The sequence below is a fragment of the Anarhichas minor genome, unplaced genomic scaffold, assembly GCF_050575085.1.
Source record: "Anarhichas minor isolate MPS153535 unplaced genomic scaffold, ASM5057508v1 ptg000035l, whole genome shotgun sequence".
Lineage (NCBI taxonomy): Eukaryota > Metazoa > Chordata > Actinopteri > Perciformes > Anarhichadidae > Anarhichas > Anarhichas minor.
In genome coordinates, this window is record NW_027466481.1 from 269331 (window position 1) to 282927 (window position 13597).

Genomic DNA, 13597 nt, shown 5'->3' on the forward strand with positions numbered 1-13597 from the left:
GATGAGACCAAGATTGAACTTTTTGGCGTTAATTCTAAGCGGTATGTGTGGAGAAAACCAGGCACTGCTCATCACCTGCCCAATACAATCCCAACAGTGAAACATGGTGGTGGCAGCATCATGCTATGGGGGTGTTTTTCTGCTGCAGGGACAGGACGACTGGTTGCAATTGAAGGAAAGATGAATGCGGCCAAGTACAGAGATATCCTGGAAGAAAACCTCTTCCAGAGTGCTCTGGACCTCAGACTGGGCCGAAGGTTCACCTTCCAACAAGACAATGACCCTAAGCACACAGCTAAAATAACAAAGGAGTGGCTTCGGAACAACTCTGTGACCATTCTTGACTGGCCCAGCCAGAGCCCTGACCTAAACCCAATTGAGCATCTCTGGAGAGACCTGAAAATGGCTGTCCACCAACGTTCACCATCCAACCTGACGGAACTGGAGAGGATCTGCAAGGAAGAATGGCAGAGGATCCCCAAATCCAGGTGTGAAAAACTTGTTGCATCATTCCCAAGAAGACTCATGGCTGTACTAGCTCAAAAGGGTGCTTCTACTCAATATTGAGCAAAGGGTCTAAATACTTATAACCATGTGATATTTCAGTTTTTCTTTTTTAATAAATTTGCAAAAATTTCTACATTTCTGTTTTTTTCTGTCAAGATGGGGTGCTGAGTGTACATTAATGAGAAATAAAATGAACTTTTTTGATTTTAGCAAATGGCTGCAATGAAACAAAGAGTGAAAAATTCAAAGGGGTCTGAATACTTTCCGTACCCACTGTATGTATGTATGTATGTATACACACACATATACACTTCAGTGTTTGTTTGGAAGACCCTAGTAAAAGGTCCTGCTACGCAGTCTTTGGGAACGACTTGCTGGTACAGATTGTTGTCCAAAGAGGCGGCATTGCGTTGTTGTCAGTTGTCCCACGTAAAATACGTTTTTATAATGACATGCGAGTTGAATTTCAGCGATTGGGATTGTATTCTTCCAGTGTTCCTCCAAAGCTCCCACTTGTTCTCTTCCCTCGTGAGTTGTTTAAGGAGAGAGAAGTATGTTCCGGACCCAGGAACAAGCCCACTGCAGAAGTCTGGCCGCAGTAGCAAAGGGGAAGCCATGAGCAATGGAAAACTGCTGTCCCCGAGGATGAAGGGAGGGAGCAGAGGAGGGCAAAAGTGGGGCAGAGAGGGAGAACGGGGGGAGGAGAGAGAGAGAGAAAGAGAGGCAATGGAAGTGATAGAGTGGGGACGCTGAAGCCACACAATTACAGCGAAAGTGAAATGTCAGCCTAAACACGGCTCTGGAAATGTGGTTTTTGAGTGATGCGTGACTCATAGATGAAGGCCTTACTTTAGCTTCACAGCAAACTCATGCTTAGACATCTCATTCTCCTTATCTTTGTTGCCCGTTGTACCTCCGTTGTGCAAAACCTGCAAGTGAAGAAGAATGCCTGTATTTCACATAAATATGCATTTGCTGTTCTGTTTACAAATCAATTTTTATGCTCGTTTAACCGAGGGAGCTCCACTCACCTCCCCCTTATCACATTATGTACATAGCCCAGTCTGCAGCGCAGTGCCAGCAGTACTTCACCTTGTGTGTTGCGGCTTGTTATCTAGCGAGTTCGCTCGCCTCACAAAACCTTGAGGCTCAACGTCTGCCAGGCTTGACAACCTTCGGAGGACAGACCTAAGACACAAAACACGTCTGAATAGTGATGTTCTTAAAAACGGGGTGAGGAATTCAGCCGTGGGTTTGCTGTGGCTGTTGATGGAGAGACTGAGGGGAAAGCATAAAACATTTTAAGGCCAGATGGAAAATAAATGAACAATGATCTGGCAAGCAGAAAGTAAGTCTTGTAAAATATTAGTGTCCTGCTGTATAATCAAAAATGGCTTGTTTTTCTCCAGCGGTTTTTCACCAACAGCGTTTAATTTGCTCAGTGAAACGGTTGGAACTACAGCCATATTTTATGTCGGGGTGAACTGCAAGCTATTGGATAATACTTGTAGTTTTATTACAGATGTTTAGTTTGGCAGTATAGAACCATTTTAGAGCACAATACAGAGCATGATGACGTTAGCAAAATAAGTATGGTTTTCTTTTACAGTTTACAAAGTAGTCTAATATACATTTTTATTTTAGAAAACAATGTGGAAAACATATATGGTTAGTTAACAGTTTAGAGCATACGCATGAAAACATTTGCTTCATTTTGCAAAACTTCAAGATAACATCACCATCAGAAGCAAACTGAAGAACCGGCGCTCTCACTTACAAAGAACACAGCCAGCTATGAATAAGTGTGATTTACTAGCTTTTCAAAGAGCAAAGGTTCTCTTTGTTAAAGTTTTTTTTTTTATGGGGGGGGGGCACAAGCTTAGAGTCTCAGGTTTTCAGGCTGCTAACGCAGAACTCACCGTCCTGCAAACCTGTTGGCACATCGGCGACTGAGTGGATTCATTGTTATTGTCCACGCGCGTCCTTGCTGACTCGCAGAAATACCGGCGCTCTGCGATGGAGCTGTGAACGAAACGATGATTAATAGTTTCACTGCGGGCGGAACTCAAGAGAGAATTGCTGAGGGAGACGTTTGAGGCTCCACAATGTATAGTTTCCTGGGATGTCAGCTTGGGGGCCCTCACTCTATTTCTGCACGAGCGTGTTCACCACCTGTATAATCACAGCTCACGCTGCAGGCCTTGGCGTATTATGGGATTTGAAGCCGATAAATGTAAATGGCCCTCACAGGGGGGGGTTGGTAGCGAAGTTAATTGGAAGCATATGTGCTCGTGAGCTGCAGTCCGAGTATAGAAACCTCTGTGGCTGTGACTGCGGGGCTGGATTCTGGCTTCTGAGGCTCCGTGACTATTATAGAAAGGGGGAACAATCAGCAAAATGGAAAATAAGAATCTTGGAGCATTGTGTGGTTGGCTTTCTTTCTTTGTCTGAAATGAAAGTGAGTCCATTGAGACCAGCCAGACTTTGATGAGAGAGGCAGCCAGAGCCATGACTTAAATCCAATCAACAAGACCGAAGATGACATATGGTGCTCTCCATGTGTTGAGTGCGTTCTGTTTATCCCTTGACTAAACAATTTAAACTTACTCAGGACAAGAATGGAAATAAAGCAAGTTCCCAAGATGTCGAACTATTGCTTTAAGCACAGGGCATCTATTGTCGACAGTGATATGTAAAATAAAGGCAGTTTCTTTAAACCATGCTAATGTCTGCTGTTTCTCTTACAGGAGAGGATGCTGAGTCAAAGTGGCGTCCACGCAAGGAGTCGAGATGTGTTTGGGCTACGCTGCCTACCAGGTAGGATTGTGCTTTTAAACGTACTACTGTGTACTTCCTAAACTTCTGCTTCTGAGACCCGTCTTGGACCGATTCAAATTCAAGCTACTGTAACAATAAAGAGTTTGCAAATGACCATTGCAGCTAGTCAGACACAAGAAATAGAAGGTACTAAATATTACAACGCAGCACAAACTTCAGTTGACACTTGCCACGCTGCTCTGGGATCAGATGAAATATCAACACTCCGTGTTATTGAGGCAGAAAGCTGCTGCAGCATTCATTGTTCTCTGAGGGTTGAAATCTCCGTATTGCACTCGTAGCCACACCTGGACCAGGAATGTCACAGGCTTTACCTTTTGAGATGGGAAAACATCTGCTAATGAAAAGCTAATCTGAACATGCAAAGAGGGGGTTAGTGTGTGGCTAAGATCAAAAAGTCTTGTAGCTTTATTGCAGTGATCTGTACGCTTTAGCTGCTATCTTCATCTTTTTATCCTGTTTTTGCTGCTGAATCAGTTTAATATATATAATTTCAGTTTTTCTACTACTTATTCAGGGAGTGCAGTTAGTGACAGTGTGGGCTCCATGGTGGCTCTGACAGCTTGTGGAGTGGCAGCAGGGGGGGCGGGCTTAGCAAAGCGATATCCTGATCACCCTGAAATCACTCTACTCCCGCCCCCCCAACTATAACCACCCTCTGCAGTAGTGATCCAGACAGTTTAGCCAGAGGTGGACCCTCTTAACCCAAGTGATGATCTGCTGGTTGGTGCAGGGCCACAGGGAATCTTTGCTGCTGCAGTCTAAGTTGTTTCGCCCGCCCTGCCTTGCTCATATTCCTGTGTCAGCAACACCCAGCTGGAGCTTTTTATAAGACTGGCAGCAGACCAGAGGGGCTGGATCTGAGACGGGCTAATCTTTAACGCTGCGTATCAGCAGTTACTCACGACACACCGGAGCCGATGTAAATGAGTGTGTGGGTGTGTTGGATGGGCGTTTGTGAGGTGGGCCTCAGCACGTCACCTTATGACTGATATCTCTTTAGTCACACATCTTCTTCTTTTGTCCACTCATACTTCATATTTCATTTTATGTTTTTTTTCTCTTAGTTTTTTGTCGGAAAAGGATCTTGTGACCTTTCACACATACACACAAACACAGTTATACACAAACACTCACTCATGCATTCACACATATTCCATACAAACACACACGCTTCCTTTCCTTATTTTTATTCACGTACTCAGCTTAATTTGTTTTCCAGCAGTGTGTTATCATCAAATGCTTTCCAGACTCGGCTGATCCTTGACAACGCACGCGCACACACACACACACACACACACACACACACACACACACACACACACACACACACACACACACACACAGAGAGAGATCCTATTCTTAGCTGTTAACATTTCACTGTGAAATGTTGACTCTCTTCACTTCACATTTTCCTCCTGCTGGCTTTCAACTTCATCTCCATCTCCAACAGCACCCTGCTGTTCACATTCTGCTCTTTTTCTTCCCCCTCTCTTTCTCTCTCTCTCTCTCTCTCTCTCTCCACCTCCATTCCAGGCAGATTAGAAACACAGCTGTCCGTGACAACCTGCTTTATATTTAAGAGCGAGGGAAGAAGAAACGTGTGTTGGCAGCATTGTTAAGTCTCTTCTCTTTTTCCATTGAGACAGAGGAGCTAAACTTATTTTTGTAAACCGATTCAGATTTCCGGCGGGGAATTCTATCCCTTGGCTCTGTGCAGCTTCTGCGGAGTAAGTGTTGAGACAATTTGTGAGAACAAGTTCACTTTGAGACACAAAGGAGTCGGGAGTCAGTGTTACCCCACCGAGTGGAAGGGCTCACATTGCACCTGTGGACGCTCTCTCTTCCTCCCGTTTCTCTTTCATGCACGTACTCTGCAGAAGGATGATCATCTGTCCACGCTGCGTAAAAAAAATGCTTTTTTTGGGAGAGGGGGGAGTTCATATCAATATCAACACAGTGGTGCTTTTGTTGCATGGTACGGTCAATTCGGGAGGGCTGTAAAATAACAGGAACCTGTCTCAAGCTCGATCCACTGACAAGTTGAGAACAACCGCAGTAATCTCAAAATCAGAGATATGTTTGCAGAAGTGGTCCCGTTGTCCCAGTAGTTAACGGGCAGTGCTCGGTGTCCAGCGTGCTCTCATGTGACACCGGGACACAGGACCGCAGAAACCGAGCCGGCCTGCGGGAGGGCAAGCGGGTCAGCACAGCTCCGGCAGCCATAGGTAGATCATGTACCTTTTCAATGCTGCGAGTGGGGGAGGGGGTATACTGTCCATTCACACACAATGCCAAGAGTCCAGGACCCCCTTCAGAGCAACTTCACAATCCCCTTTCTCCACAGTCTCATGTTACTGTGGGATTAAAGGGCTGTCAATCAGCGTTATGCCTCGTTGATTGATGGACAAGAGACCGGAGCGTCCATATTTGTGTACTGGGATTTCCATCTTTAAATCTGAAAAAGTATTAAATGCTCTTTAGTGGGATGACTTTGACTGGATGTGTTCCAGTTTATTACAAAATAGATTATTTTGGGGGACTTTATATTTCTAATTATCAATATGTCTGGAGACGTATTGTTGTTTTAATGTTCATACATACATCTGGTTGGTCAACCTATTACATGACGAGCTGACCCAACTTCTTGTCGTCATTTAGAATATGCTGTCACCGTTGGTGGACGTAGCGTCACATGGAGGTTGGTAGTTCTGGGTTCTCTGTGCTATAGTTCGTCAACGGAGTCTTCTGGACATTTTTTGTTGTGTTAAATATGAGGAAGACTCTAGGCTGGACTTTTCTCATTGTTGCGACATTAACTTCATCAGCGGCTAGTTTGCCGAAACACCTGTATTCCTAGATTCAACCCAACGTGACCCATTCCCGGTCTTTCCTCGTCCTCCCAGTGGGTCGAGGAGGGCCGAAACCTTTTTCGCTCTGCGTGCATGCCCGCTGAAGACGAGGAACAAATGTGGATGAAAACAAATAAAACTGAGACTGAGAGCATGTGGTTTCTAATCCCTCTCAGCTGTATTTGCTCAGGCGGGTTCTTCAGGTCGCTCTCTCCTCATCGGTGACCACAACATCAACAGAAGCAGCTGGACCATTAAAGGGGACACTCAAATTTTAACTTTAATGTGGAAAAAAAACCATCCTTTAGCATGTAAGGAATGCAAACACTTTTTAAATACTTTCTTTAACACATTCCTGACGAGTTCTAGTCTTGGACTGTGTTCGTATTGGCATATTAATGTTTAACTACATACATACTGCAGTCTGCATACTTAATCTGCATACTGCCTACTAAATGAACGATTAAGTATGCCAGGCAGCAGACTGTTCATTCGGAAGTATTCTCAAGCAACATTTAGTGTTAGATATATTTTCTACAGTTCATTATAAATGTGTTTACCTTTAAACTGTGCCTTAATGTTACTTCCCATATTCGGAATTTCATCCAACGATTAATAATTTAAACCCTCTGCCTTGCAGTCCGCCATCGGTTCGTCTGAAGAGCCGCGGAAATACATTTTGGGGCGGTTGAGTATGTCCATTAAGCTCAAGTCTCATCTAGTCTACATCTGGGGGTTTCTCACGTACACAAAATCCATATGAAATGCAGTCGGAACGCACTAAATATCAATTTTTACGTCATACTTAGTATGAATAGTCTGTTAGTCTGCGATTTCAAACGGACCCAAACACGTTCTCAGTATTTAAATTGAATTGATTTCCTCCACTCGGCTTCCTCAAGGATGAGAGGTTAAAGAAGCTCCTGCGTTAGCAGAGCATACACCGTTACACTCCGTCTGTAGCTCTCCAGGAAGCACATAAAATGTTTTATATGAATAAAGGACAACAGTCTCGTAAAACACCTTCACTTTTACGGCTGACTCATTCTGGGTTGAACCACCTGCTAACACAAACTGCTTAAATCTCACCAAAGAGTGCAAACAGGCCCAGAAGCCTCTGCTCCCTGTCTTCTCTCCCCCCCCCCCCCCCCCCCCCCCCCCCCCCCCCAGCTCTCAGATCTGCACGCTACAGGAATGTTTGCGGCTCCGTTGCACCCTGGGGAGACATTAAAACGAGGCACGGAAAAAGCCACAGATTGTCCTTTTGAAAGGCAACAAGGGTTCACTTGTGTTCCCTGTGACACTGAGCATCTCAAATCTCTGTCGCTAGATCACGTGCGGTCGGATTTAATTGATGAATCCTGCCCGGGGTTTTCATGTGTGGTTTGGAGACTAAAGGGAATAAGCATAATCATAGAGCACGCCCTGAGATTTAAACTCCTCTTGTGCAATCGGCAAATGATGGTGTTGGAAATAAAGGCTCCTCTTCCTCTTCCTCTCACAGCATAAACAAGTGTTTCATGTTTTTCTGTAAAACATTCTGTTAGCTAAGTAGCCCAACTGCTAATCTGTCACGTTCAGTTTTAAGGACCGAGCTAGTTCCTTCCACATGTGCAGCGAAGGAATTTTGTGTTTCCCTCGGAATGTTTTTTTCAGTTTCGAAGGACCGGCAGTCTCTCCTCGTCTATTTCATGGTCTTTTGAGCCAATATGAAAACATTTGCCTTGCCATGTGTCTGGCCAAACACTCCTCTTGTCGTGGACAGAAAGGCAGTTTTCTCCTCGCTACCCTAACCTGGACTCTGTTGCCATCGAAACGCACAGTCTAGCTGGCAAAGGCTTTGTATTCCTGCAGGAAACCGTTTGAAATGTGCTGTCTCACCGCTGTGTGTGTGTTTTTCCTTTTTTTCCCCTTTGAAAGTGTTTGTTCACATCTGTGTTTGTTTGTAAGAGAGCTCTCTGGGTGAAAAGTTTGTTTTTGGAGGCTTTTGTTCTGGAATTTCAGATTGCTTCTTCAACCTTCCTCTCCACTTAGGAATGTGGTTCCATCGCTCAATGTTCTGCTCAAGTACATATTTCAACATATCAAATTATTAAAACTGAAAAATATATTTGTGCATGGGTAGACATTTCTCAAAATCTAGATGTTTATTTTTGAGATTTAAACTTTCATTTAAAGAAGCCTATGGATGATGCTCGTCTTCTCTGAGTCATCATCCCTCATTGGCCTTTCCTTATACCAATTACCCAATTATTAAACATTTTCACAAATTATCCACTGACTTTTATTTCTTATGCCATGCGGTTTTATAATAATTCTTGACTTTATACTTACAATAACTTCTTGTAGCTAAAATTAGCCATTCAGGCGTCTTTGGGAGATATCTGCTGTACCTCACTTAGATCTGCTTGTTCACTCATATGGACATTTGCTAGTATTTACCAGCAAACAAACTAGTGTAGTGTAACTCAGACGGAGTCACTGTCATCTGTAAGTCTGCGTTTTAGCTGCTCTTCCTGCTCCTCCCGGTTCATCCTCTGTGGCCTGAGGACTTGCAACAATATGCAGCAGCTTGACCTTTTTGTTTGAAGGTATTCGTCACACCCACTCCCAGTAGCTCCCTCAGTGAACGTCCACGCTGCTGTTTGTTTCTCCGTTCACTTCCTGTTATGTATCCTCTGAAGAGCCCCCCCCCCCCACCTAGACACACTCGGTTATGTAATTGCATCTGACATGTACAAAACTACACTACCCATACGTTCCATCCTGTAACCTTCCATCTCCCTTGTGTCCCCCCCACTAGGCGAGTGCGTGCTGCAGCGAGCCGTTATGGTGAGGAAGAAGCTGACTGCCAGGGAAGGAAGGGGTTGGGTGTCTGGGACCCTCTTCTGTACCCACTTCAGAGTGGCCTTTGTGCCCCAGGACAGTCCCAAACCTGACGTGAGTCCTTCTGTGCTGATTAAATACTCTTACTCATAGTCTATTATGGTGTAATAATGTGTTGTTATTGTCTGTTTTTTTTGTTTGTTACAGTACATATTTATATTTAAATAACCTTCATGTTGCAGGACAATGCAGAACCAGTGCTTTTAGGAGATCATGATGTGGCCTTGGCGTCCATAGAGAAGGTTGTGGTTGGTAAGTAAAACCTCAATGTATGCCCACATGTTTACTCCTGACCTGATAGACTGCTGGGGATATGTTGCAACGACATATTGATATATTGACTTGTCCAATCACAGACCAGTATACTGTATATCATGCCTTCTGCTGTGATACTGTTAATGCTACAGCTAACGACTATCAGATTGTATTAATCAGTACTTATGTTACTTATAATGAAGATAAGAAGAAACTCGCATGTAATAAGGACACTTCCCCATCATTACTAAAATGTAATTATGCAAAGTGAGATATTTAAATAATGTGCAGGTTTTTGGCTCCCTTGTGAAGTTATTTTCAGTAGGGCCCACATACTGTGTACTATATTTAGCGTGTACTCCATGTTTTTTTTTATTTTTTTTACTCTTGACACATTTATCTGTTTAATGTTTACTTTGGCCACTTCCCCCCCCCCCCCCCCCCCCCCGTGTTGCAGTGGGCCCAAACAGGACCAAGCTGGTGACCCCAAACTCCTCCCTGAAGTTCACTCCAGAGGAGCTGGTGCTGTACTGCAAGGACCTGCAAGTCATCTGCTTCCTGTTCGACCGCCTCACTCCTGACGCACAAGTCATTGAGGTAAGTGTCCGTCCTCTGATTTAAGGAGTTTAATCTTCTCATTTTAAGCTTCCACCGGCTTGAACACTGAACTTCTGTGTGCCCAGTCCAGAAACGGGGATTTGCAGACAACCACTGATGTTTTTCCCAGACTTTAAAATACATGTTCTTCTTTTGAAACAAGTCAATTATCTGTGTGTTTCACTGTTCCCTGTTTTCTTCCTCCTTATACGCACTTTCCAAATTCTTCTCCTAGAGATGTGTGCACCAGGGTTGGTAAATATTTGCATGTTCGGGGTGTATGTGTATTGGCTAATACTCGAGGCTCTGGTTACTGTCTTACCGTTCAGCAGTCACTTCAGAGCCTAAAGACTTCTGCCCGGAGAAGGTGATCTGTACCACACGGCGTTAATCCGACTCTGCGGGGCATCGATGTTGACAGCTGATGACCTTCGTCATGTTGATGGGCTCACTGTGGTTTCCCTCCTCAGATAACCTACACCATCGCCAAGACCTACCAGCCTCTTAAACCAGGGTCCGTTTTATCTTTCCAGAACGCTGCCCTGGGGAGTGTAGGTGAGTAGATTAATGCATTCAGCCTCATCTACAACCAGGCACTCTCCCTGGCACCGGTACAATAGCTCATCACTCTGTCTATCATCCGGCAGCTGTGTTGAGTCATCCAGGACATAGAGGGGTACTTCAATATAGCTCACATGTTTTTGGGGTTTTCATCCTTTTGCTTTGTTTTACTAGACTCACAATATTGACTTAGAACAAATAGTCTTGACCTCCTGCAGAGATACGTGGGAAATAAAATACTGTTGCAGGCACTATACGCGTGTGTCTGTTTGGATGCTTATGACACGAAAATGATCAAAAGTATTTATCAGTAAATCTGTCATTCATTTTCGTCTGTGTATATTTCACCGTGATGAATATTCATAGAAATAACAGCTCTGTGAAAGTGAGAAATGCAGCATGAATGTGTCAGTCAAAGATGTTTTCTCCCGATGAGCCTTTCGTCAAGTCTGTTCTCACTTTGGTTTTCACCCGCTCTCTCGCTCCAGGGAACAGAATGTACCCAAAAAACACTGCTCGTCATTTACACAAGGCTTCAACTCAGTTCCATCTATTTTTGTTTCTGTCCATGTTCACTTCACCATCAGGACAAGATGGTTCAACTTAAGACTGGAGCGAATATTAAACAGGAAACGTGACGGTTTCTGTGCAGACCGGAATGACAGAAAAAGCTCACATCCTCTCCGGTTGGCAAAATTAGAAACGTTCTTCTCTGATGTGATTCATGGAAAATGCTGTCTTTGAAACCGTGCCCAGATGTGAGGAAATTCGCTGAGTGGTTTGAAAAGCGAGGCGCGATAAAATGTTCGTGTGGCTGATTCTGACAGTGATTGAAAGATTAAACCACAGTAATTAAATGTAATATTGTGCTATCAGAGCGAAGGAAACCAACTCAGTGTGTCAGCAAATAATACACACTTTACATCTCTAATAAAACAAAATGATGATGCCCAGTTGTTACTAAGCCACTGGCTGTTCACCTCGACCATATCTGTCTGTACAATACATTATGCTATGTTAAAGTCACGCCAGGCTGACAAAGCTGTGGAAGACTGTCAGCAGTTGGATAAATAATGCAGCCCCCCCCCCCCCCCCCCCCCCCTCTGAAACAAGCCGCTAGATGACCCACAGTTAAACTCTGCCCCAGGGGTCAAGTGTGTCCAGTGTGTGGTCAGTGCGTTTAAGACGTGACTTTAACATTTTCCATTTTCTAAAAGATTCAATCACAGCCTCGGTTTGTAAGATTTTCTTATTAAGGATTCTGTCATTCTCCATCAATACATCTCAGGGCGCGACAGTAACGCTTTGACAAATTGCCAACCAATTCTGGGCCTTTGGCTGCCATCTGGGGCAGCAAAGGGCACAATGTGCAGCCCAAAATAAATGAAGACAACGCTGCGTGCGACAACTGAAGCTGGAAACTGAAATATTTCCCAAAACTGAGCTCAACAATTAATCAGCTCTTCTCATGAAACACAAGGCTAGCGCTTTATTAGTTACTCTCTGATCCACCATTGGCAACCATTTTGAGAAATTGGCAACAAATTCTTGACCTTTTGTTGCCATCAACATCAACAGCTTTATTAACATGTAAAAAATAGGGACAGCAAAATAACACCCCAAAATAAATTAAGGACTGACAATTATTTCTTCAATTTAACGATCAATCGTCAAATCAAAATAGGGAACAATGCCCTTAACAAGCTCCCAAAGTCCAATGTCACATCTTTAGATTGCTTGTTTTTCCCAACCAACTGTACAAAACCCAAATAAATCCAGTTAACGATGAAATAAAACAGAAATAATTAGCTAATCCTCACGTTAGAGAAGCTGGAAACAGAAATATCTGAATGAATCGGCCCTTCTCATGAAGCACAACGGTACTATGAGTTACTCTCTGATCAGTCCACTGCAGCAGCTCTGTACCACATCTGGGCTCATTTTGCTGAATTGCCGTCCCCCATCCCTCTCTTTAGGAAAGATTTGAAAGCCTGTTTTCACAAAACGGATATGTTGTGTTTGTATAAATTGACACAAGATATTGTGTGATATTGAGATGTTACTATTTTTTCTTCCAGAAATGAAGCAGTTTCTAAGCAACCGTCGACGAAACACCCACATGAACTGGTTTGAGTCTGCCTCGGACTGGGAGCAAGAGCTGGAGAGATGCGGGGCCACTGGCTGGAGAGTCAGCTCAGTCAACGACCGCTTCGAGATGTCCACCAGGTAAAAAGTAAAACACATATCTTTGTGTCTGGTACGTTTAAATTACCATTATGGTATATCCGTTTCCCAGATATGAGGCAGAGTCAAGTCTAAGCTCCTATAAACCGCTCGGTTAGCTCAAAGGTCGGAGCTTTTTGGTGCTTTGAATACATAAAAACCTCATCCATCCAATACGGTGCATTCTTCTCTGTTTCCTGTCAGCCTGTCGAGGTCCATCGCGGTTCCACAGAAGGTTTTGGACACTGAGCTGAAGAAAAGCTTCGCCCACTTCAACGAAGGACGCATCCCCGTGAGTGCACTTAGTATTGAGAAATGTTCAACTGCTACATCACGTACCACCGCTTGTTTCAGATGGGTTCATTACAGACCCAGTGAAACAGAAAGTTAGTGTTTTTATCTCCTCGACTGTGACTGTTCCCCAGTGGAACGGAATATGTGAGCGGTGTACAGTCACAAGAGAGATTTAAATACAATCCCTTGCATTTGATTTAATACGGAGCTTCAGAGGATTGTTGCTCCACACACACACACACACACACACACACACGATGACGGATATTATTGGTTGAAACTGGTTTGTTCTAGCTTACCTAAGCACACTTAATATTTTGTTTTAAATTCATGTGTTAAGACCCTCAATCCTGTGAAATAGTTTTTTTAAAATATAAAAACACTATTTGTAAACATTTTCTACATATTTGATATATTATTCGAACAGTCCTGGACTCCAGACCGCATGTGTAATTCCTGTATTTGTAACTTCATCACCCAAAATAACTATGCTGTCATCGTTTAGATATCGTTTCCTTTCCTATTAACATTCCTGTGAGACAAATGACCAGATGAACCCCGATGCAGTGAGAGCCTTCAGGGAG

At 43.8% G+C, this 13597-nt stretch overlaps 1 protein-coding gene across 1 annotated transcript in view; it reads left to right on the forward strand.

Annotated features, from left to right (window-relative positions):
* Positions 1–13597, forward strand: part of mtmr11 (myotubularin related protein 11) — a 30850-nt gene that overhangs the window by 7011 nt on the left and 10242 nt on the right. Inside the window, exons 3-9 of the mRNA XM_076106868.1 lie at positions 3255–3324; positions 9001–9137; positions 9266–9335; positions 9796–9935; positions 10406–10490; positions 12575–12722; positions 12924–13011. Of these exons, the coding sequence (XP_075962983.1) occupies positions 3255–3324; positions 9001–9137; positions 9266–9335; positions 9796–9935; positions 10406–10490; positions 12575–12722; positions 12924–13011 (738 nt within the window). The remainder of the gene's footprint in view (positions 1–3254; positions 3325–9000; positions 9138–9265; positions 9336–9795; positions 9936–10405; positions 10491–12574; positions 12723–12923; positions 13012–13597) is intronic.